Source organism: Furipterus horrens, unplaced genomic scaffold (genome assembly GCF_987537825.1).
Source record: "Furipterus horrens unplaced genomic scaffold, mFurHor1.1.pri manual_scaffold_13, whole genome shotgun sequence".
Classification (NCBI taxonomy): Eukaryota; Metazoa; Chordata; class Mammalia; order Chiroptera; family Furipteridae; genus Furipterus; species Furipterus horrens.
Genome location: NW_028327183.1, coordinates 13843633 through 13869404, shown reverse-complemented (window position 1 = coordinate 13869404; position 25772 = coordinate 13843633). Strand labels below are relative to the sequence as shown.

General features: G+C 44.6%; 1 protein-coding gene across 3 annotated transcripts; it reads left to right on the top strand.

Annotated features, from left to right (window-relative positions):
- Positions 1-1450: 1450 nt before the first annotated feature.
- Positions 1451-25772, top strand: DYNC1LI2 (dynein cytoplasmic 1 light intermediate chain 2). 3 transcript variants are annotated; one of them, XM_090259490.1, is made up of 14 exons: positions 1451-1604; positions 1770-1843; positions 3740-3856; positions 9524-9754; positions 14149-14318; positions 15272-15365; positions 16296-16431; positions 18256-18367; positions 19169-19228; positions 19958-19999; positions 20384-20501; positions 21361-21477; positions 22848-22915; positions 23807-25772. In XM_090259490.1, exons 1-14 carry the CDS (start codon positions 1498-1500, stop codon positions 23831-23833), a joined length of 1473 nt encoding a protein of 490 aa, XP_090115616.1. In that variant the 5' UTR covers positions 1451-1497; the 3' UTR covers positions 23834-25772. The 3 variants fall into 3 exon arrangements, with proteins under 3 accessions (XP_090115616.1, XP_090115617.1, XP_090115615.1); XM_090259491.1 differs by lacking the exon at positions 23807-25772 and having other exon boundaries at positions 9638-9754; positions 22848-23579; XM_090259489.1 differs by lacking the exon at positions 23807-25772 and having other exon boundaries at positions 1452-1604; positions 22848-23579.

The following is a 25772-nucleotide window of genomic DNA, read 5'->3' as shown; positions in this document are numbered from 1 at the left end:
CACCATGAATTAGCTGCGCCAGGGTCCGAGGTTGGAGCAGGTCCCTAGTGACATCCTCTGGGCCTGGTCTTGAACAAGCCTCAATCCTGTCTACATTTCACTTTCTGGTCTGTAATGTGAAATGCCCTGTTGAAATCTGCATTTGTTATGTCTGCAGTATCCAATATCCTCCTGTTATTCCTGCAAAAAATAAGCTAAGTGTGCTGCTATCTTTTCCTTTTCCAACCGGTCATATTAGAGAATTTCATCTAGGGCTGATGAAGTTCACTGGCTTGTAGTTTTCAACTCCATCTTCTGTTCTGTGAAAATTCAGACACTGCTTCCCCTTTCATGACTTACAACACTGCCTGCTCTTCTCAGACTTCCAGAGGTGTTACTTTTAATGCGTTTTCACTCACATTATCTCCTTTGAACCTTATATTCAGGTTGGCAAGTGATAACGTCCATTTGTTGGATCCTGTCATCAATTTGGCAGAGCTAGGATCAGAGCCCTACTCATCTGAAATCCATGTAGCAGGCTGCTTTTCTGCCATTTCTCACTTTCTTGTGATATTTAGAAATGCCTTGTAAAGTGAGTCTGTTTCCACAAACTTTATAGCAAGAGCCCTCAGGTAGTGGTCACACCTAAATTTAAGCTTGATCGGCAAAACGCATTGTTTCATTTCCTTCCATTAGCTGCCTCCTTCCTCTTTCCACCATCCTTTCCTCTTTCACTCTTCTTCCTTTCTCTCCCCCACTCCTCCCGGAAGGAAATGAAATTTAAGCTCACAATCTTAATAGGGTCAATGAAACAGATGAAATAAAAAGGATATTTGTGAGAATTTGGGGGTCTAGTTTAAGGATGATCTTTTAATGCGGGGCTTGATTAGGATTATGCAGAACTCGTGATATAACAGGTTAAGATCAGTAAGTAAGATTTTAAGTACCAGCACCCTATCTTCTAGCATTGGGTCCTTGGGCTGGTTTCTTAAGCTTTATGAGCGCCAGGTTCCTCATCCGTAAGCGGGTTGGATACGATTCAGGGAGCTAACATGACCGTGGCACACGGTAAGAGCTAGATGAATAGCTCTAAGTTATTAGTCTCATTCCAAAGCATGAGCTTTTCACTTCTGTCCACCGGGCTTCCGCGGCCCCCGACGGCGCAGCCGGAGCCGCTAGCTCCGGGAGGACCTGGGGCGGGGTGCCGCTGCGCCCCTCGGCCGGCAGAGGCCGCCAGCGCGCCCGTCCCGGCCACTCCCGTCAACGCCTCCCCGCGCTTGGCTGCCTCGGCTGCCGCCTGACCGCCGCCCGCCTCCTACCAGCGAGGCGGCCTCACGACCTTGTGAGAGCCTGCGGACATCGCGTTCCAGGAGGAGCGCGGCCGGCGACGCGGACCCTGCAGGGTGCGCGACGTGAGGCGCGGCGCGGGGGCGGCGGGCGTCGGGCGTCCCGGCCAGGGTCCTCGCGGGTCCTCGGCGGGCCCGGGGGAGGGTCCTCTTTGTAGCTGCAGTTGGCAAGATGGCGCCGGTGGGGGTGGAGAAGAAGGTGCTGCTGGGCCCCAACGGGCCCGCGGTAGCAGCCGCCGGCGACCTGACCAGTGAGGAAGAGGAAGGCCAGAGCCTATGGTGAGACCGTGAGGCGGCCAGGCTGTGTCGGCCGGGCCGGGGAGGTCACGGCCGGGCGGGGAGCCGACCGGGCTGGGCCGAACCGTCGGACTGACCCACGGGCTGTCCCGGGCGGGTCAGGTTCAGGCTGTCCCGGGGCTGACCATTTTGCCGTTGTCCCCCCAGGTCCTCGATCCTGAGTGAGGTGTCCACCCGCGCCAGGTCCAAGCTGCCGTCCGGCAAGAACGTTTTGGTGTTCGGTGAGCGCCGGCGGCGGGGCGTTGCCCGGGGACCCGGGGCGGGCGAGGCGGGCGTCCCTCTCACAGGTCCCAGCCTTCGCACTCCCCTGCCGCCTGTCCGCGGCCTGCCTCTCCGGGTGGCCAGAAGACCCAGGCTGGACACCGGACTGTGGCCGGGTCCACCACGTCTGAGGTTGGGCTGTTGCCCCTTTCGGAGAGCCCAGTGATGCTGGCGTGAGGTTGTCGGTACATTTCTTAGTCATTTAGCCCATTAGCCTTGCTTTAGATGTCCCTGACTCCCTGCGCTCACGACCTCGAAGGTTCCCAAATGTGGGCGTGGAGTGGGGAGTGAGTGCAGGAGGTGGTTGGGTGGAGGAGGCGGGGGAACTAGGTGACTTGGGGTCGGGGCCGGGAGATGGCACAGCAGCCACTGCTCCATCTTCAGGAGCAATTGAAGGGGCTCTGCAAAGGACCGTCGGCCTTGGAGTCTTTACCAAGGGACTTGACTGCCTTATTCGAGCCCGCATTGCTGGGTTACCTGGGTCAGGTTCCTGAACGTCTCTGGTTTCACGAGTCTTGACTGGGTTCCTTCATACAGCAAACCCATTTGTTGAGTGGGGCCTGTAGGCTGGGCACCTGGACAGCACAGACACCCACCCGACACTACACGAGAGGCTCAGTTTATAGAGGGACAGATATGTTGGTGATTGTACCGTACCAGCCAGGCATAGGCAGATTGTCGTGGGAGCATCACACTACTTGGGGCTGCTTTGAAGGGTAAGTGTCAACATGCAGGGGCCCACAGGGTTAGTGCTTGCAGAAACACACAGGTCACAGGGAGGTGCAGAGGGTTGGAAGCTGCCAGAAGTTGCTTGGGGACAGGCAGTTTGTGGAAGGCTGAAGAGTTGATGAGTTTTTCCTCCAGGTCCCTGACTCTCAAGGGCCATTTTTTTCACCTCCATCCCCTAATCCTCATGGGAATCACTGCGAGGAGGGGAGCAGACGGTCTTTAGGTAACGACCAGTACACTAGGTAACAGGACCCGTAGAGATCTTGAAGAAGTGGGGGAATCGAGGTACGAGATCCGTGCTGTAGAAAGGGAATTTTGGCAGCTGAGTGGCAGGTGGCTCAGAATGAGAACGGACTGAAGCCCTGCAGTACGACAGGATCCAGGTGGGATGTGGGGGCCTGAGTAAGGTAGTGGATGAGGAAGGAGACCTTTGATCTGTGGAATACCTTTCATTTCTCCTGTTATGTGAGTCCATGTTACTAAATCCCAGGGATGCCTGTGATGTTTCTTGGTGGTGGTTCTTGATGTTTAAGGTTTCTTTTTTGGAGGAGGGTGGTGGTTAGTTGGTTGGGGATGAGGAAGTGGTTGATAATTAGTGAGATTGTGCTTAAGAGTTTTGCTTAGGCCTGTAATTATTTTCATTAGTTTCCCAGTTTTTGAGATGCTTGTGAAAGAAAGAGCTGTACCAAGATCAAGTCAGAAATAGCTTCCATTCTTCATGATTGTGAGGCAGGATCAGACTTTTTTTTATTTCAGAGTTCTTGGGTATTAAAGTTCATTATATTTTGAAAATTTGCTTTTCTCGTGAGAAACTAGCTCCACCTTTTACTTCTCCAAATGCATGTCTTGTAAGTTGTAGGCAGGGCCTGTGGACCTGCTTTAGCCCTTGCCTTGTAAAGTAAGGACAGCTGCAGTAGAAGGTCATTTTAGGTCTTGGAAGTTGCTGCCTTTGTCACCCCTCCCCACACCAACCGCTCATCTAGCAAAGCCTGCTTGGTGTATGAATATAGGTGAGAGACTGCAACAGGCTTTGCAGGAAGTTCTTAGTTGTTCTTTGACTGTCAAGACTCACCATCATTGCCTACAGTGAACAGTACACTTTGTCTCTTTACATCCATTGTTTGTAGGTGAAGATGGTTCTGGTAAAACAACTCTCATGACTAAGCTACAAGGAACTGAGCATGGCAAAAAAGGAAGAGGCCTGGAGTATCTCTACCTCAGCGTTCACGACGAGGACCGAGATGGTGAGTGAAGTGTTGGTCCAGCTGAGGGTCGATTGCAGGTCTCTGACTCCTTGGTTGCAGCTCCTGCAATATGGCCAGGTGTTCTCAGTTTTCTGTTTAGTTCTGTCAACCAATGGTTGCTGGTGCCAATTCAGTGCCAACAGGAATTCCCAATTTGGGGTGTGGTGAAGAAGGAAACTAGTGCAGAACAGCTCAGCTGTGATACAGCATGGCTGTGGGACAGCTTAATAGTGTACAGCTCAGTTTTGAAGCAGTGTGACTGTGCCTGGTTGTAAGGAGGCCCCGGGGTGAGGCCTCTCTCCTGCTAGGCAGCTCAGCCCTGCCCTAGTGAGACCTCTGCCGCTGGGGAAACACAGTCTCCCGTCTTCGGGGAAGAGGAAAAGTGCATGGCCCAAGCCAGAGAGGAGCTGACTTATATAGACAGAAGTCCCCTTTTCTGTCCCTGATGGGTCAGTGAAGATGATGATGGGGTTATAGCGGCATAACTCCTGTTGGACTGGAAATGTCTCAGTGTCCTGTTGGTTGAGATAGGATTCCAAGAACTCCTCTGTAAGGGCTGGCTCAGATGACAGAGACACAGTGCAGGCAGGCAGCTTAGTGCAGGCTGCGCCTTGAAATGTGGTTTGCATGGGAGGCCCGTGTACAGAAACGGCTGCTGCGCTCTGTTTTGTTCTGTTCTGTTTTGTTTTTTTTTTTTTTTTCATTTGAGTGCAGTTAGCCAACAGGAACCCTTCCATGTAGTATCGTCTTTCTCGGGGTCCACAGTTCTAAGAGAATAAGTCACAAGGGACTAGATGAAGTGCATGTCTTTGTGCTTGACTCATTTTCCGCTTTAGAGTATGTGAGCGAAACTGGGGAATGGAGCTGTCGGCTGCTGCTCTGGGTAGCCCCCACTTAGGAGGAGATACTGAAGGTAAAGCTTCAGATGCACGTAAAGGTAATAAGAAAGATGTTTTTAAAAGCTCTGGACTTTTCTGTGAGAGAAACATTTGGCAGGCAGATCTGGGCACCATTGTTACTCTGCCTGGTTCTAGTGGAGAATCTGAAATTTGTGTGGTTTAGAGTGTAAACAACTCAACAGATATTCACAGGAGACTTTCCTGAGTCTCTTTGTGACAATGTAAAAATGCCGATTTCCTGTGTCACTTTCAGTGGAGGGAATAGAGGCTCAGAGGTGATGATGTTCTCTTTTAATTCTTCATCTTGACACTGTATAGAGTAGTTTTACCTACAGGGTATTTGGGATGATTCATAGTGCATGGTAAGCACTCTTACAAGGATTAGATATCAGTTTACAGTTCTTTCTTGTAAGTATAAGTTTTTTTTAACAGGAGAAAATCATAGTTTAATACATGCATGTGGGGAATTCACATAGACATGATAAATACATGAAAATTTCAAAGACTATCAGTGTTGGGTATGTAAGACATTTTGGACAAAGGAGAAGGGGGAGCAGAGAATGGGGTATTAGATTTCAGAAGGGAGAATGGGCAATTTACAGGTACTTGAGGAAGAGGGACATGCATGGCAGAAAAATCCTTGCTAGGTGACTTGGAAACAGTGGGCTGCGGGGCATCTAGCTAACAGGCACCTGCCTGAAGCCCTCTTGTTTACCACAGGTAATTCAAATTAGGCTAAGGGGACATCCTGAGGTCTCCCTCCTAAAGCAGGTTTCTCTGTCTGACTCCTGATTAAGAAAAGGGAGAAGGTCAGAAATTCTTCCTGAGTCTTTTGTGTCCTAATAAACAGCTTAATCAGTCCAAAAAAGCAGCTTCAGGGTGGCAGAATTTTGGGCCTTTGAATACCTTCCAGGTCCATCCTATTTAGACTTGTGTTGCCCACCTCAGGTCTGTACTTTTCTTTGTTATTTTCCTTAATGCTCGTCACTGTGTTACCTGTTTTACATTTTCCTGATTTATCTTGTTTATTTCTGTCTTCACTGTGGTGAGGATTAAAGACCATGTAACCTAGCAAACTGGGGCCTGTTCATGTAGTGCCTTGGTGGATGACCCAGCAGTTAGTGTTGAGGCAAACATGTATTTATTTGCAATATTCCAGCCTTGGGGTGGGGGGCTGGGAGCACTTCAGCTCAGAGCCCCATTCTCCCATGAGACCCAGTACTTCTCTTGCTACCCAAAAGGCTATAAGCCAAAACCAAGCCCAATAGTTCCCCTTCTCCTTTTCTGTGCTTAAGCTCGCTGCACAAACAGATCTCTATCCTCTCTGGAAGGTACACTTGTGGGTTTTAAAGTCACCACCCTCTCACAGCAGCTCTCTCCTTCGGGATCTAGGGTACGTTGTCATCGGCCTCTGTGTTATGGTTCAGGAATACATGCGCCATGTTGCACTGGGTTATGGTGAGTCCTAGAAAGGCACAAGTCCTAAGACAGTGTCCTCTCCGTATATCTTGAGTTCCAAAAGTCCAGATAGAGTGTGGGTCTCCAAGGCAGAGTCCTTGGTGGCTTCGGAGTCAGCTGGAGCGGGCACCTCCAAAGTAGCAGCGGGCCTGCTTTCTTACTAGCCCAGGCCGCAGGGCCAAATCATCCCTACTAACTGCATAACTGCTTGCTGCTTCCCTCATGGCTGCTACCTCATGGTCCCTTACTCTTACAAGTATAATTATGAGCTGGATTGGAGTAATGGTTTTTGGCTACCATTACTTGGTTGCCTCCTTTATAAACTTTTAGGTTTTATGTTTGATCTTGAATGACTCTAAAATAAATAAATATTGATGTCTAGGTCTTTTTATTTATGGGAAAGTTAGGTAGTATAAGGATGAAATATATTTGTTAAATTACTTTATATTTTCCTTACCCATTTAAACAGTAAGGATCATGATATAAGGGTGATTATATAAGGGGGCAGATCCCTCCACCTCTGGTCCTATCTCTCCTAGTTGCTAAATTAGGAGAGGGGAAAGGAGGGAGAAAGAGAGGGAGAAAAACATCTATCATTGCCCTTCCCACGCCCCCATTCAGGGACCCAGCTTGCATCCTCTTGGTCGGCAGGCTGGCGCTCAGTCCACTGCACTGAACCAGCCAGGGCTCCAAGAGTCATTATTAAGAGGGCATGGGTAAAAGGGTCACTTGGTAAAGCTTGAAGACCTGCATTGTATTAATGGTAACGTAGTGGTCATCTTAGAACTCCGGGGACTTTATTCTTGTTCCTCCTCCCCTGGCTTCGTTTGCATTGCTGAAAATTCCCTCAAGAATGTGAAGGAAAGATAAGAGGTAGACCTGGTGCTGAGGGTTCTCCCTGTGTAAAAAGGACAGAGCCATTCAGGTGTCTGTCTAGGCCAACTGGAGTCTGTGTGGGTAGGGCTGGGACTTGGGCCACTGAGTCAGGCCTGGAGGGGTTGTGTCTGAGTCTTTTGCTTCCTGTCTTTGTGGAGTAGCATGGTTATTGTGAAAAGAATTTGGGCTTTGGAGCCATGCAGAACTGGCTCAGAATCCCACTCCTGCAGTCTCTAGTTGTGACTGACAACCACTGTGCACCTCAGTTTCCTCGTTTTTAGAACTGGATAATGATGCATATTTTGTAGGTTGGCAGAATGAGAGGTAGCACCTGTCACATGTAGCTAAGTGCTTAAGACAGAGTGGTAGCTGTAGTACCCTTTTGAAAAATGTGGTGTAGGTACCCTACGACTATAGCCTCTTGTTTGAAGATGGCATAAGCATATTTCCTGCCAAAACATATTAACAATATTCTTTTGCCTTTGAGTTGAAATACATGTTCACTTTTATTCCATATTCTCTAAAGTTTCCTTAAAAACTTCACAGTCTGCATTTATGGGATTTTTCTAGGCCACCTATTTACAGGTTCCTCTTTGAACCTGTGGTTAACTATTCATCTTTCAGCTGCAGCTTTTTGAAATTTTTTTATTATGTGGTGTGACTGGGTTATAAATATACATTCTGCAGGCAGTCACCCAGATAGAGAAAATAGTCTCTAGCTTGTTCCTGGTTTATGGTGGGGCATGGGATGTCAAAAGATCACTGCCTTCAGGGTTGGGGGCATTCATATAGTGAGTGCCATGTGTTGTGATCTTCTTGCACATAGGTGAGTTACATTGATGGGCAGTGGGAAAAGAAACTGAAAAAGGAACTGTGCCTCGTAAGGGGCAGACATTAAACTCTGTGGGCTTTAGGTACAGAGCAGTATTTTTGAAGGAACTCTCAGAACCAAAACCAAAACCAAACCAAAACCACTATCTAAAATGTATTAGTTTTGATACACCTGAAACTAACACAAAATAATGTTGAATGTAAACTGTAATCGAAAAATAAAATATAAAAAATAAAATGTATTAGAGCTTTGAAAGTGTAGCTAGATGTAGATACCTTATTAAGCTGTTGAAATAAAGTCATGAAAATAAATTTTTAAGTATATGTTGGAATTTATTGGGAAATAAGTTTAGTGATATGGTTTTGATGGTACAAGTTCTTCCTCAAAGCACTTCCATAAATTTTTTTTTTTCAAAAACTGACTAAAATATTTTAAAAATATTTTAACTTGGAGAATAATCTTCTATAGTTTGGTCATTTAGTTATGATTTTGGAACCATGTTTCGTTAACTGTCCACACTTGCAAATTTGTGTGAATGTTTTTAACTTTTTATTAATTGAAAACAAAAACTACATACAACATAGACTAGTATGAACCCCCATATATCTGTCATCTGTCTTCAGTAGTTACTAGTTCCTTATGAATTTTATTTAGCTATTACTCATTCTCTTTTCCCTTCACTCTACATTGGATTATTATGAAGCAAATTTCAGGTATATCATTTCATTACATCTGCAAATACTTTCATATGTATGTCTAAAAAGTAAGGATTTAAAAAAATATTGTTATGTAAAAAATAGTTGTAATTCACATCTAGGTTTATATTAAGTAATGATTTTATCTTAGCATTTAAATACAAAGGTGTCCTGTCTCTTTGGTACCCTTGGTAGTATGTGAACATACTGCTTAGTGTGACTGACACAAAAAGAGCTTGTTTAACCACAGCCTCTTTGGCATAGCTTGCTGCCTCGCAGATTGCTGATGTGTTAGGAGAATGAGTTATTTAGACTATGGAACAGTTAACCAGGGAACATTTGTAGCTTCTATTAGTATCTTCTGATTCTCGTTGGAAGGTAAAGTGTCCTTCACTTTTTACTCCTCAGACATTGCTCAAATCATTTTATATATGGATACAATGTATTATGGGAGTTTAAAGGTTAGCCCTGGTTGTTGTAGCTTAGTGGATTGAGTAGCTACCTGTGGACCAAAAAAAAAAAAAAAAAAAAAAAAAGGCGGGTTTGATTCCTGGTCAGGATATATGCCTGGGTTGCAGGCCAGGTCCCCCAGTTGGGGGCACGTGAGAGGCAACCAATCAGTGTTTCTCTCCTTTTCTTTCTCCCTCCCCTTTCCTCTCTAAACAAACAAACAAACAAACAAATAAAATCTTCAAAAAAAAGTTTAAAGTTTACACAGTTCGCCAGGCACCTTGACCGAGGGTTTCTGTCCACTGAGCAGTTAGGCCCTTCTCTGGTTAAGATTTATGTTTGTGTTCTGTGTGGAATTTTGTAGCTGTCACCTTCAAATTTTTTCCGATGTGGCTCTTCTTCCAGTTGTGCTGGTGGTCATTTTCAGGTAGTAACTGAGCCTCACTTCCTTTCTCAGATCACACGCGCTGTAACGTGTGGATTCTGGATGGAGACCTATACCACAAAGGCCTGCTGAAGTTTGCAGTTTCTGCTGAATCCTTGCCGGACACCTTGGTTATTTTTGTTGCAGACATGTCTAGGCCTTGGACTGTGATGGAATCTCTACAGAAATGGGCTAGTGTTTTACGTGAGCACATTGATAAAATGAAAATTCCACCAGAAGAAATGAGGGAGCTGGAACGGAAGTGTAAGTAAAATGAGATTTTCTTAATGGGAAAATTCAGTAGTCTCTTTGGATGGTTTCAGCCACCTTATTTTCAGTGTCAAGAGCTGCAAAGCTTCCCTTGCAGAAAGCACCATTTATTTTAAAGTTGCTCCTATAAATTCAGTAGTCAAAAAGTATTCAAAGTATTCAAAGCAATATTTATATCATGTCACAGTTGAAGAATATTAATGAGTCAGTATTTTTTATTATCTTCATTGGTTATCTTTTAAAATAAGGGTTTCCCACTCCCCCCCAAAATGTGATCAGTTCTGTGTGTCGTTTTTCTTTTCTGTTACTGTGCCTGCTGAGTTAGTTAGCATCAGTGGGTATGGAGACTTTCTGTGTTCTCTGTAGCTTGAGTCCATTGCCTGGGATCCCACTGAGGCGCTGTGGACCCTCTTTTTTGGCAGATCTAAAGGAAGCCCTACAAAAGACAAAACCTTTCAGCTCCTACCTTAGTTTATTTTGGGATCCAGCAAATATGACTTTAGTTCATTTAAATAGGAAGGCTATTTTTTTGTCATTAAAATGAAAGGCTATTTTAAGACTAAGGATATTCAGGTCCTTTTGAGAACAAAGAACTTTCAAATTAAAGGAAGTTTTTTTTCCCCTTAATGTGGTTCAGAAGCTTGTTTTTCTTTTCCCGTGCTTCTGTACAGTTACATCAGCTTCTGTCCACTTGCCAGGGAAATGGGAGGGGCAGGGGCTGGAGCTGTGGTGGCGGCGGTGGCGGCGGCAAGCAGTCTTGGCCAGGACAGCCTTGGCTCAGCTTGGCTTATTTCCACAGCATGACATCATTCCCTTTAGTGAATTAATGTGGGCTTCAGGGGCACGGCACATGGGATCTTCACACTTACTGGCAGAGGGGTTCAGAAGTTTTGATGTGCTTTTCAAATGAAATTTCTTGCTGAGTCTTCTTGTCATAACTTCATAACTTGCTCCTGTCCCACATTAGCATAAATGGTGTTTTACATCTAATTTTCGGTTTGCTGTGTGTATGTGTGTTTCCCAGGTCACCCCCATGTGTACTGCAGTGATTGTTATGCAGCTCAGCTTGTCTCTTTTCAGCCACTGGTCTTTCTAGATAATGTCCCTTTTCCCCCTGAATTAGAGATCCTAACGACAACTTCTCAATAGTTCTGAGGCTGAAAACCACATTTAGCATCACACCTAGATTAGTGGGTTAATGCACTGGCGATTTCAGTTTAGAGATATGATATTGTAAAGATTTGTTAAAACAGAAAAAAAGAGATCGAGTCAAGGATATTGTTCATTCCAAATAGGGGAAGTGTAGACCTATAGGGAATAGGTCTGTGCTAGGCATTGGGGATGCATATAGCAGACAAGATGCCTGCTCCTTGGGAGCTCGTGTTTCATGACACACTGAATTTATTTTGTGGTCTTAGTCATTGATGTCTGTCACTTAGGATTAGATTCAGCCAAATGTGAAACAAGACCCAAAATAACAGTGGCTTAAACAAGCCTGAGGTTTATTTCTCTCTCCTGTAAATGAAATCCAGAGGTAACCAGTTTCGGCCCAGAAAGCAGCTCTGGGAAGACAGGTCAAGGACCCTGGCTTACTGCTTTGTCATATCTAGGGTGTGGTTCTCTTCCTCTTGGCAGCTAGTCTTCTTCATGTCGCTGTTCCAGACAGCAGGGTAGAAGAGTAAAGAAGGGCTGAAGGGCATCTGTCTACTGTCTTTCTAAAGAAGCTGGGAGATGCTTTCTGTGTGGCCATGTGTTTTATGTATCAGGGTTCGATTCAGTTATAAGGAAGAAGAGGAGGGAGAACTCTGGAAGGCAGCTAGCAATTGCTGGAACCTGGCCACGTCTCATGACTCTGGTCAGCCTTCTGAGGACCTCTCGTTTTCACCACCCCTCCTCTGAGATGTTGCATGTTGAAGGAGTGCCTTTGTAACTGCTGGTTTTAGGTTTCATTTTAATAAAGCAGTTGGCCATCCTTTCGCTCAGAAGAACGGAGCTTTCCAGATTAGTGGGACTCTAGGTATTGTAACCGAATGAGTGAAGGGCTGTCATCCAACCTAGTTTCCAATCCAACACCAGTCAGTCTCCAGTCTGCTGAGTTTGGAAAGCTCTCTTTCAGGATTAGGTTCCTGATTGGTCCTGGATCTGTGGCAGCTATTTGGCTACAGGACCCGTCTGAGTGGGGGGAGGGGGTGGTGCAGAGCAACCCCCAGAGCCACCAGGAGATGGTACTTGTGTGTAGGTTAGTCTTGTGTTTTCTGCTTTGTGCCTGGGGCTTTCCTTGCTCATCAAGTAGAGGAAAAAGATTAGGTGCTCTCTGTGGTAGGACTGTGGGACTGATGGGTGATCAGTTAAGGGAGGTAGGAGGGGAAAGGTGATGATACGGGGGCAGCAGTTAGAGTAGAGCTCACTGGGATCTCCCTTCCATATCCACTCCCCATCTGATGCTAAAGGGGAGCCCTACGTGGGTCGAGGCCCCTTCTGTCCAAGACCGGCCATCCTTCCATCTAGAAAGAAATTGTTAACACGTTGCGTATGGGTGGCGAGAATTCTCATCATTTCTAAAAGGCATTTAAATACCCTGGTACGCAACGTGTTCATACTGTGGTGTGTGAGTACCCTAAGGGAAATGCACATTTTATTATCCGACTTAACAATCCTCACTGTTTTTATCCTCCCTTTTCACCAGCCTCTGTTATGAACATTTACTCTGCCTTCCAGCTTATTTTCTAAGATGCTGTTACTAAAAACACATGCATTTCCTACTGTTTGTTGGGCAGCCGTAATTAAGTCATTCCTTTAGAGAATGCGTAGTCTAACACAGGGCTTCCCGCCCGTTTTCACATCGTGGCATATGTGTGTAGATCACAGCAGGGTTTGTGCCGCACACCGGGTGGTGGAGGTTCATGGAGCAGACCGCCAGGGCAGCCCTCCTCTGCCTCGCGTCCCACAGTTCAGGCTCTGTCATGCTCTCCGTCTGGGAAAAGCACCTTGTTGAGTGCTTCGTATGTCCATGGACACCTATAGCTGTTACCCAGACAGTTAAACCATAGTATTTTTTGTTGATTTGGAGATTTGTTAAAATGCGTTTAAAGAGAAATATGAGAACCTTTGATTTCTTCAGGATCCTTTTACAGCCTTGCTAATAAGTTCATCAGAAAAATCCTTCTGTTTTTGTCCAAAATGCAATACAGATCTGGAGTAGATTGTTTATTATATTGACAGTGAAACTATATTAATTAAGGAGAGGTTATAGAGATGCAGTGTTACTCTGTCTGCACTTAGGTCTTAATCGGTGTTTTTCGGTTTGCCCAGTATTATTATGTGAAAGACAGTGTGCTCCCAGATAATTCCAGAAGCTTATATAATGGTAATATAGAATCTTGGTAAATTAAAACTCATTGTTTTAAAATGATTGAAACCTCTGGGGGTGTGTGCAGAGAGGAGTTCTAGTTTCTCTAGGTTCTTGTTCTAGCTTTTTGCATTTTCTTAATGAACATGTGGATGAGAATAAACGGCTTTTGGCCTTTTAGTCCTGTTGGGCATAGGAGGGTAAAGTGCCTCTTCACTCCTCTGGCTCAGAGTAGCTCTAACTCTCATGTCCTTATTCTCTGGCCTGACATGTAAGCCTTGAAGCACCCATGAAAAGGTGCACGTCTGTCGGCTTCGTGTTCAGTTGGCTGAGCACTCAGCAGGAAGGTCCTCTGGTAAGGTTGCACCCCTGGCCAAAGTAGTGACTGTGTGGCAAGAGGTGGTTATTAGACCACTGACCCCTTGTGTTAGTCAAGAACAGGCCCTTGAACACTGCACACGTGACTCAGGACCTCCTAAAGATCAGACTGAGTCCACAGAGTGGGGTGACCAGGAGCCACAGATGGTGCTGGGCAAGCCCAGCCTCGCTCCCCAGCGTGGGCTCACCTCGGCTGTGGAAACAGCATGTTTTGTGGAATTCAGGTGGTTTTATTATTTCTGATGAGGACTTGGAAGAGTTTAGAAGTATAAGCTATTTCTAGTGGTCTTTGTTGGAGTAACACAGTGGAACTGTTCTGGTATTTTGAAAATGTATGATGAATAAGAAAAGTGGTTTTTCATAGTAGGAACTATTAAAGCCTTAGAAGTTTTTAAAAATCTGTTTTATATATGAAGAGTTGGATACAATTGAAGATGTCCAGGGGAATGTTTTTGCTGCTCTGAAATTATAATTCTTAGACTGAATGTGAGAATTGGTATTTTGCATCATCACCCCCAAATTGCTAATGTTGCAGTAGAATGCAGTTAGGAAGTTTGTCACAGTTCTTTATGTTTTGTACTTGTTCCTGCCTTTTTCAGTTTTCTACAGCTGGCCTGTATTTGTGTGTGTATGTAATTTTCTTTTCCTTTTTCACTGGTAGTTGTGAAAGATTTTCAAGACTATATTGAACCTGAAGAAGGTTGTCAAGGTTCCCCCCAGAGAAGAGGGCCTCTGACCTCGGGTCCTGATGAAGAAAATGTTGCCCTGCCTCTCGGTGACAACGTGCTGACCCATAATCTGGGGATCCCAGTGTTGGTGGTGTGCACAAAGGTGTGTGCCAGGGAGTTGCAAACTTGGCTGGGTCTGGCCAGTGAACAGTCACCATCTGAAAGAAACTCTGGGAACCTTTAATTAGGTGTCCTCCCAAAGGAGAGTTGGGCTAATTCGGGATTCATTAAGGTACATTGAATATACCAGGATAGAAAAGATTGTCATTTAAATATTGCTGCTTGAAATATGACATCGCTCAGTTTGCTCATAACCTCTGTTAATCTCCATGAAGCACTGTTAACTTTATTGATTCAAATTCAGAACTAAAAACAATTTTGGTAAGGCTGTATAAACCAGTTCATCTAGCCCAGACTAATGATGAAAAAATAAAATGGAAGAGTAGAATTCTTCTGGACTTTGGTCTGTAAAGTCTGTTGGACTTGAGATGATTTTTAGAAAGGAACGTAACCTTAGGGAAAAAAAGGAAGGGAACTCGAGATTTGAGATTTGTTTACTCTGTAGAATGATGAAGTGGGAATAGAAATTAAGTTCAGTCGTAGAGAAACAAAGTTGTGTCTATCACAAAATAAGAAGAAGTGGCTTTAAAAACATTTGGGTTTCAAAAGTACTGTATTCCCAATCAGAGCCACTGTGTTGCCCAACTACAGGGTGTGCATTTGCATCACGCTCTGTGAGGAGGGAGCCCTGTGGAGTGTGCAGCACACAGCGGTGTCCACAGGGCCTGTTTCCTGATGTAACCTGGTTTCACTCTTAAAACAACTGTGAGGTGATCAGGGCTATTATGTTTCCACTTTACAGATATGGAAACTGAGGCCCAGGATGAAAGAGGAAAATGTTCAGTTGCTTTTCACTCTTGTCTGTTTAATTGATGCTTGGACCTTCGCTTTCTTCTTTGGAGCTATGATACTCCGCACCTGAAGACGATGCTGTTCTCGTCTGCGGCAGGCAGAGATGCGAAAAGATAACTCCTTCTCTTTCTGTCTTCCCTGCAGTGTGATGCTGTGAGTGTCCTGGAGAAGGAGCATGATTACAGGGATGAGCATTTTGACTTCATCCAGTCACATCTACGGAGGTTCTGCCTCCAGCGTATCCTTGGGGCCCTGTTTTGCGGCCTGGGAGCCCAGGCTTCCCTCCAAATGGAGCATCTTCAGAGAGATAAAGTACCTCCTGAATCCAGAGTAGTCTTCTGCCAAGGAGATATCGCATACATCATTTTACTGTGTTGGAATTTGAGACTTCCTAATTTGTTCCTAATTGGATTACTTTTATTTTTAATGCTGTACATTTGATTGGCTTTTATATTTAAGAAGAAAGCTGATATGTGATCATTTTATTACTAAGTTACTTTCACCATATCTTAGAAATCTTTTTAAACTTTGCTTTATGGCATAAAAATTTGCATAAAAAATTACCCAACGTGATAATTGTTTTAGGTGCTACAAGTGTTTTGTGCCATGAGAAAGATGGTATGTCAGTAGTTTACTCATGTCGTTTCTGTAAAAATCTAATAATGGTTGGTGCCATAGTCCTACCCCATAGGGTGGGAGCGAGGGATCTTTTTATCACTCCCTTTGGCCCCTTTAGATTGTCCAGCTCCGTGGAGTTTACTGATACATGTAGGAACCCATCTCATAAAAGGTGTGCATAATGGTAAGCTCACTCACATGTGAGTGTCTGCCTGGGATAGAATCTGCCTTGGACATGCTCAGGGTGTCTTCCTGGGCTAGCCTCAGAGTCATTAACTTGACTGCTGGGAAGCAATCGGATTGGGTCAGAAGACAAGCTTGTATGTTAAAATATGACCTGCACAGCCTGCTAGCTTCAGTATGTTTCATGCTTTTGACCTGGTTTGTCTGCTACTATTATCCTTTTAGTTTTTAAAATTTTAACACTTTTCTATTGATCACGAATTAATCAAAAGTTGATCAACCTATGAGTAGTACTGCGAGGGTTGTGCTTGTGTCTGTCTGCTTTGTCTCCTGCAGTGAATTGGTTTTCCTTAAGCAGATTGATAAGATGGAGCTGCCTTGATTTACACATCCGTGAAGGAGGAGAAAAACCTAGACTTGTTATATAAGTACATTGTTCATAAAACGTATGGTTTCCACTTCACCACGCCTGCCTTAGTTGTGGAAAAGGATGCAGTTTTTATGTGAGTTCCTTATAGGTGATGTTTTCAAATTCTTTTTTTCATAGTACATTTGCTCTTTACATTTAATCCTTCCAAGTAAGGTGCCTTCTCTCTTATACAGCCAGGTTCCTGCTGCCTTGAGGCAAAGTGCTTGGGCTGGACCTCATAGGTGACAGGCATACCCAGATTTCCCTCTCCTCTCCTTCCTAGGTTACTTGCCATTTTGCCTCCAGTCTGAGGGAAGTGGATTCTGTGAGGTCAGGGGGCTTTCGTCATTGAGAGCAATTTGCCAAAACTTAAGCCAGCTGTTTTTGCCACTTATCTTCTACCCTGGTAAAATACTGGCTAGGGGAGGGAGTTGAAGTAGAGGGAAGTGGTCCTTTGGGGAACCTGAATGTTTTCTGTGGAAGCCTCTGGTGTCTGCCCATCAGCAGGCATCCCTATCAGCATGGGCTTTGACTATGCTGCTTGCTTATTGTGTTGCAGCATTTCACATTTTGGGAGCCCCTGGGCGGGGACCTGTTACCTGAGTTTGCATCTTTCTCTCACTGGAGAATGATGAGTGCTGTGGATTCATAAGTTAATGCTGAAGCTGTGGTCTCTGAGAGGACTTATGCCAGGAGGTCATGTTTTTAGGCTTAGGCATCCTCTTGACTTAAAAAAGAATGACAGTTCATTCAACAAATACTGAGCACCTCCTGGGTGCCCAGGTTCTATGCTGAGGACACAGGAATGAATGAGAGGCACGTAGTGCTGTAGACACACCGACATAGCCAAGGAGAGGTAGGGCGGTAGTGGGGGAATGTGGCAGGGAAAGCAGAGGGCGATGTTGGAAGGAGGAGTGGTATGGGCGCGGCAGGCCAGAGTGAAGGGAAGGGCGGGAGGGACAGTCCGTGAGAAGACTAAAGGTGGGACTGGACAGGTGGCCTCCCACGCATTCAGGGAGAGACTCACTTGGGCTGCTGCAGACAACAAATCTTGGACTGGTTTCAGAGAATCGTTTAGAGCGGTCAGGTAGGCGTCAGAGACACGGTGCAGAGAGTGGTATGTTTTGGGAGTCAGCTGGTGCCCAGATCACATGTGACCCTGGGGAGCAGGAGGAGCAGGGAGACCGGCTGGGTTTAGAGACTCTAGAGTTCAAAAGTTTGTCATGTGGGACATTTTGCAGTTGCTCCTTTAGTGAAGTCTGGTGGTCTGTAGCTTAACTTAATATAACCTGGATGCCATCTTGCCCTGTGATGTCAAGCTGGACAGCACCCATGTGTGTCCCTCTGGTTTGGGGCCAAGAATAGTGCAGGTCCTGGTAGACCCCCTTGGCTACAGGGTAGATCTTCCAAAACCAGTAAAATTAGTGAACCAGTCCATAGAAACTATTGTCAGAAAGAGGAGTTCTCAGAGAAACAGCTCACAGGAGTGGAGCGGTGCCTACACGCCAAAGAGAAATAATCTCATCCTGAGCTCTGCCCTCTTTGCTGGTCTCTGCATTCTCTCTCTGTTGGAACAGGGCCCCATTGTGTCTGTGCTCTTCTGGGTGGAGTTGTGGGACGGCGCTGAACACTTGCTGCAGCTCAGCATGTGTGTAGTCAGAAAGGTCCCATTCTGGCTCCTTAGGCCTTGGGCCTCATGAGTTCAGTATGGAGCAGGATCTGCAATGTTGATTTGATGGTTATCCTTGTGATAAATTTTGGCTTGTGTACTGAAAGTTACAAGCCAACCCCAGCAACTACAGACGAGATCTTGTGGGAAAGGAGCTCACCCAGGAGTCCTGTCTAACCCGGAATGTGCTCTGTACGCTGTAAGGCAGTCCCAGGAAAAACAAGTGAGTCCCTTTCTCTCTGCCTTTAGACCTGCTGGCTGGGACAATGAAAAGAAAATAGCTATTTTACATGAAAATTTCACAACTGTGAAGCCAGAAGATGCATATGAAGACTTTATTATGAAACCTCCCGTGAGAAAGGTACCTAAATCAGTCACTTTATGAGTTGAAAGTGTTTTTGTTGTTTTGTTTTTAAATGGGAAAGAAACCTATAAAGAATCAGGTCTTCTATATTGAACCATCTTGGGTGATTCTAGAGAGAGGGGAAAGGAGGGAGAAAGAGGGAGAGAAACATTGATTTGAGAGAAGCATTGATTGGTTCCCTCCTGCATGCATCCTGACCAGGGATTGAACCTGCAGCCCAGGAATGTGCCGTGACCGGGAATCGAATATGTGACATTTCAGTTTGCAGGGCGATGCCCAACCAACTGAGCCACACTGACCAGGGCTCCAGGGGCCTTTTAAAAAAGTCTTTGGAGTGGAACAGCAAATCAATGTTTCCTCTTTCTCTCCCTCCCCCTCCCTCCCTCCCTCTCTGTCCCCCCCTCTCCTTCCCTTCCTCTCTTCCTCCTTTCCTCTGCCCTCCCTCCCTCCCTCCTTTTCCTCTCTTTGTTTGTAAGATCAATTTTAAAAAGTCTAGGTGAATCTTGTGTTAGTTAGGCAAATGGATTTGGGTGGTGGGACTCGAGTGATGGAGTGTCCACATGGAGTGAAGCTGAAGTTTCCCATTCAGTCCTGACAGTGCCGGCGCCACCTCTGGACCGCTATTGGTTGGTCCTGTTGCTCCCGTGAGGTCCTGCAGACTGATGTGGGAGGTGTTCAGTGACTTCCCAGACCCGTGTGGAGACCCTAGGCCAAGATTCGCCTTTCAGTGTTAATTTTGACAGTAGTTTGGGTGTTTTGACCTGTGACCACAAATGAGTGTGTCTCTTCCTTTCACAGCTGGTCCATGACAAAGAGTTGTCAGCGGAGGATGAGCAAGTGTTCCTAATGAAGCAACAGGTAAGATGATTAGTGAGGCCAGAGCAGAGGCCTTCTTGTGAGCAAAATGGCCAGTTCCCTGGGGGAGGTGGCGGGTATCAGAGACCTTGCTAAAGGAGTTGCGAGCAGGTCTCCTTGTTTCCTTCCATTTCCGCAGTTGGTACAGAGTAGGGGTTAGACTCTCTGCCTCAGGGGATCCCTTGTCTGCCTTGCAGATTCTCCTGCAGTGATCGGCTTAGTTACCTTTTTAAGTACCCTTTCTCTCTGGAAACGTAGGTTTTCTGGCAGTTTACCAAGTGCCCTGACCTGACCTCTATTATTGCACATAGCTCTACACAGCCTTGTGCATGAAGGCAGGTGATACACCCATTTTGTAGGAGAGAAAAGTAACTTCCCCAGGCTGACAGTTCAGGGTGCAAACTCACTCTCACCTTTCTGTTTCACTTGGACTGTTAGACATGTCCTGAGTCTGCTTGATGGTACAGGTAGGACACCAGGGGGTGTTGACAGTTCTTTTGCCAACTGTGCCTCCCTTCTGTGCTGTCCTTCCTTACTTTCCAAACTGGTAACTTGGAATATATTTTTTCACCGTATGCCAAAACTGCTCATTTAAACTTTTTGCATGTAGAGTGTAAAACCTGACTTGGTTGTTAATGGTGCCCTCTAGTGGAATACTTGGAAGTGTTTCTCTAGACCTGCAGTGCACTCTGCAGGCCTTGGCTAATGGCCATTGTGTCCCTTTCTTTGCAGTCACTCCTTGCCAAGCAGCCAGCCACGCCCACAAGAGCCTCCGTGAGTATCTTAAACAGAGGGTCAAGACCCAGTGTCATGGGTGTCTTTCTAACTTTATACCGTTATTTGTGAAAGCTTGTGTGGGCTTTTGTATTTTCAAAGGGAGTTTGGTCCCCCAAAGGCCCAGGGCCAGGAGCATAGTAGGAACTCAGAACATATCTGAGGAAGGAATACTGCTCTGAGAATTCGAGTGAATAGGCTTTGTTATCCTGATACCTCCTCTCTCAGGAAGAACAGGTCTAGTAAAGGGACTGAACTGTGAGCAAACCCCCAGTTCTCCCACCTTTCTCCCTAGACTGAAAAATACTCATGGTTTAATTTTTGGAATATGTATCTTCTGTTATTTTTATGCCTATGTGTTACTTGGGCTGGTTTTGGACTTAGGAATCCCCTGCGAGAGGACCCTCTGGCTCTCCAAGAACTCAGGGCCGGGGAGGGCCAGCTAGTGTGTCCAGCACCTCCCCAGGCACGTCAGTAAAGAAGCCGGATGCAAACATCAAAAGTACGTATCTTGTCTCTGTGGGGCGTGGTTTAGTCCTAGGCCTGAACTCTGCAGGGGTTGCACTGCCGGGTTTGGAAGGTAGAGAGACTCAGGATGCCTGGGCTGTTTTCCTCCCCGAGAAGGGCTGCTTTCCACATGCCCTCTCTCGAGAGGAGGGGCTTGTGGTGGCAGTGGCCAAGGCCTGTGTCTTTGTTGGAATCGGTAGGCCTTGCACCTGGCTTTGTGTAAGACCTTGGTTAGGCAGTGCCGATTTCTTTGGAGAGGAATACATTGTAAGAAGTCACATTAAAAATGCATGTTTTCAGTCCTTAAGTTTTGTTTCTCATTTATATTATTACCATTTATGAATTGTGGAACTCTGCCCCCCCGCCCCCACTTTTCTTGTGAAGCTCAGTTATTAGTTGAAATATCTCTTTTCCCACTGACTTAGTAATTCCCAAAGGTGTTGGCTGCAATAAGACCCTCAAAACAAAATTTTATTTTATTCTTACATGGTTGATGGCTCTCTCTCCTATTCTGAATAAGAGCTTTCACAGCAGCTTTGGAGTGTTAGATTGTAAAACTTTGAAAAACACTATCTTGTGGAGACAAGGAGATGATGTGGAGCACAGATCCTCTCTTATGCCCCCAAATAGGTGGGAAATCTAAACAAATATTTACTTATTAATTAATCATGCTAACATGTAACTAGCCGCAGCAGTGGCAGTATATTATATAATGCATCACAGTAACTGAATGCGCTCAGTATCCTAGGGAGATTGTAGCCACCAGTGGATAATTCCAAGCTGAAAATTCACCAGGTTTCGTTTAACTGATTCATCCAGTTTGTGTGATGCTTTTTGTCTTTGTATTTCCCTAGATAATGCAGCGAGTGAAGGGGTGTTGGCCAGCTTCTTCAACAGTCTGTTGAGTAAAAAAACAGGCTCTCCTGGAAGTCCTGGTGCTGGTGGGGTGCAGAGCACAGCCAAGAAGTCAGGTACTGAAGGATCCTTGGAGACTTACAACCCTTCTGGTTGAGGAGTGCTGGAAGGTGGGGAGGCAGACAGGAGAGTCTGCTTTTACCTAAGGGGCTGCAGACCCTCGGTTTCCTCAACAGCCAAGCAAGGAAGCACTCCTGCTTTACATTGCCAGGATACTTGACAGTAGGGTTACCTTATTACTGGGCACATTTAAGATGGGGTTTGTGTACATTCATGTTCTCAGGAACTGACTGTTGGGTAGGTTGAGGTAGGTCCTAAACTACACATGTGCCCTAAAGTAGAAGCTCTGTCCACTGGAGGTCATTGTCTAGAGTGTACTATTGACATTTTATTTATTTAATTTCTTGTCCTGCTTTATAAGGATTTTTGTGCACTGCCTGCCTCCAGTCTTGCTGTGAGTTTGAGTCTGAACACTCTCATTTCTTCCTCCAGGAAGCCCCTTCCCCCCCTTGCCACACACATACCTCTCTCCATCTATCCTTCCATATGGGCCATTAAGGCTAGTCTGTGTCTTAGAACAGTATGATTACTTGGAACAGTAATCAGGTTCCTTGGGAATTACACATTTTCCCTGGAAGCTTGGGGCCATTTTAAAAGTTCTTGGCTTTTAATTTTCCATTGACTATAGGAAATGTTTAATACAGTGTTTTTCCTAATTGATGTGTTCATATCAAAGAAGGCCATCAAGAAATTATTCCATCCTCAGGTCAGCCTGGGTCTTCAGGGGCTCTCCTAAGTTCTTAGAGACTCAGAATCTAGTCTGGTGGCCCCAGCTGTGAGTTGGTATACCCTGGTAGAAAATAAGGGTCATTTCCAGGCCCCAGTTAGTATTTGACAAGAAAAAAACATGAACACCGACTTTGTGTAAGGTTGAAATGTCTAGGTTTAGTCTTACTGTCTTTTTGAAATACTGTATAGTATTTCTTCTGGGCCATCCCTATGAGTCAGTTTACAGTGTTGTAATTAGAAACAAAACCTAAACACCTGTTGTATTTGAGGCACAGAAAGCAATTTACTGCATGCCTGAAACTCAGATACCACCCCTAGGAAGATGGCAGTGGGAGTGCACTGGGGTCCTGTTGGGTGGTGAGAGGCCCTTGTATTGTCCACAACGGCATCCCCAGAACAGCAGGCACTCATGTGGTCGGGGGAGCATAGACGGACCTGTGACATTTTGAATGAAGAAGGACAAATTTAGGTCTGTCTCATGATCATTGTAATGAAATAAGGCTTTTCTCATTCTTATTGAGATTGAGGTTATTATCACCACAAATGATTACAGAAGTCTATATAGTTTTAAATGTTTCCTTTTAAAAATTCTCTTCTGGTCTCCCATCACTGCTGCCTTCTTTTTTTTTTTTTTAAGGACAAAAGACTGTGTTGACAAATGTTCAGGAAGAACTGGATAGAATGACTCGAAAACCAGACACCATGGTAAACTCTTCAACAGAAAATGAAGCCTGATCCTCCTTAAAAGTGCATATGTAAAATGACCAAATAACTATGTATATTGATCTACTAAGACCAGGATTTTTCTGATGTGGCACATGCTATCAGTTTTGGGGGGCAGGGGAGATGAACTTAAAAAAAATACTTCATTGGCTCATCCGAGTGTGAATTGCACATGTAGAAGGTTATGGGTCAGATCCCTTTGTTAAGGATAACCTGGACTCTCAAGCATGTGGTGCTCTCATGGGAAGCAAGTGCAGCTGGGCTTCATGTGAGGGGAAGGTAGGTGGAGAGAAAGAGGGCCCACTTTCTTTCAGGGTGGAGCAAATGAGAACAGGAAATCATTCATCAGATGGTGGTTAGTTAGTCTGACCAGTTGTGTGCTAGCAAATTCACTTGTTCTTGGGAAGCAGATTCAGTAGCAGAAAGTCCAGGAAACAAAAAAGGCTAAAAGAAGGAACAAGAGAAGTGATGGTGGGGAAGCTAGCTGAACGTTAAAGGAGGTGAAAGAAGGAGGAAATGAGCAGTGTTAGTAGAAGCTGAATAATCATTTTTAAGACTTAATATCAGAAGCATTTCCAAACTAAACACTAAGCAAAATGGGAATCAGACTTGTTCTGAATGCGTCTTTAACTGGTGAGAGATTGGGGGGGGGGGGTGCCTGAGTCAGGTGTAGCTGACACAGGGGTGAGAAAGATGGCAGTTGCACAGGGCTCATGTGCTTGTCGTAGGCCATGTCCTCGTGGGAGGTGCTGGGCATTGTGGGCCAGATAAGTCACTGCAGGGTGTGTTTAAAGTCAGCAGTTACGAAATCAGTTTACTTTGAATTGTTTTCTGAATAACTCCTACTTTTTTTTTTTTTTTTTACTACCACAGGTTGGCCTACAAATAGAAAATGGGTGACCAACCTCTCATTTTATAATGTGCTACAGAAAGTTTGAGAGTTGAGGGAGGTTTTTAGTGTAATCGCACACTGATTAATTGGCTTGCACCAGTCTCTGCCTTACGTACGGCCTGTGGAAACCGTCATGGAGTTCCACTGATGCAAAAGGGTCCTGTCCTAGCTCCCTGGTCTGATCAGTGCTGTCAGATGAACAAATAAGTGAATGATTTATATTGAAAATGGATATGATGCATTTCTCTTGTTCTATGTTTTTCAAAAAATGTAGCGTTTTTTTCTTACTGAAATAAGAGTTTCAGATGTCTCCATTTAGGGCAAATTCGTGCACATTGTCATGTCACAACCATTCTGGAAATTATTTCTGTGGATTTGAAATGGCACTTTTAATTTTATACATGATAAAGAACATTTAAATGCAAACACTACCATTAATATAATGTATAAAACATTTGTTGTCAAACCAAGGGAAAAACCACAATTCACTTATGTGGAGTTTACTTTTTTATATGAATGTTTATTGTACTGTGTTTGAGCATAACTTCCCTAATGCCATTACTTTTACATGCAAGATTTGACTGACCACTAACATAGTACTGGGCATAACTTAATATCCTGTGTTGTATAACAAGACTCTAAAACTGTCTTGAATTGCTTTTTTGTAAAGGTCTGAACACTGTTAAGGAGAAAACTGAGTATTTACTTGCCTTTCTGACAAACATAAAAACATGTTTCTTGTGCCAGTTTTATTGTTGAAAATATACTTCCCCCCCTTTTTAAATTCAGTTATTTATTTATTTTTTAATGTATTTTGGTTTCCAATTACCATATTGTCCAGGTAATGGCAGTAAACTCGCTATGGAGTGATAGTTGTGGTGTAGTGACCAATAGATGCCAAACAACTTGTGACCACACTAGTGGTGAGGTCACGTAATTCCTCTGTAGCAGCTGGGGGGTGGGGCACAAAATGAGTGATCTCAGAAACCAGAAAGAACTCTTGGAAAGGCACATGCCTAAGGAATATAGTGTGATTTAAATTTTCAATGCATAATTTTACTTTTTGCTTACTTTTTTTTATCATTTAAACTGATAAGCACTTTTGTGTCAATATAAAACGTACTAAAACCGATGAAATGCTAAGACATCTGTCTTGTGAAGGAAGGTTTCTTGGAGATCACTTATAGTTTCTTGTGACAAGTGGATGCTCCTAGTATCAGAAGAAACTGATGCATAGTTTCATGTGCTCAGTGGTTGCCAAAGTCTACCAACTTTGGGGAGCTGCAGGGTTCTTTTTGGGAGGTGGGAGGAAGGGAGGTTTTTTGTTGTCATTTTGGGGTTTTCAAGCATTGGAACCAAAGGCCAAATAATAAACAGCCTTTACTTTTTAAAGTAAAATTCATTTTATTTGCAGAATACACTTGTATGGTAGACTGTTAAAGACAGTTTTTATGACTATCTACATTATAGTGGTTACATCTGTTGTTTGTCTTTAAAATGGAAAAAATCTAAGAAATAAGCCCAATTTTGAAGATGTGGCTGTATTAAAAGGCCATGAATTGGACTTTCCTAAAAATTCAACGGGTATGCTGCTAGAATTATTTAATTTTGTTTGCACTTTTTTTTGATTGGCATTTTTAAATCAGTATTTAAATTGAAGACACTGTATTTCATTAGTTTAACAAAGTTGAAAGTGACTGCTCTGTACATCAAGACCTTAACAATGTTGATGCTGTAAGTGAAAGTTCACCGTTGTCTCTAGACTAAGTTTATTGGTGTTTTTAACTTAAAATTAGGGCTGCAGGTTATTCCCTGACCAGCCTTAGTCCAGGGGTGTGGCTCCATCCAGATGCAGTATGCAGTCATGTGGAACCTTGCTTTGTAGCTGAAAAAGAAGATTTCTCTTAATTACTGGCTTCAATAAACATGAATCTAGACTGCTTACAA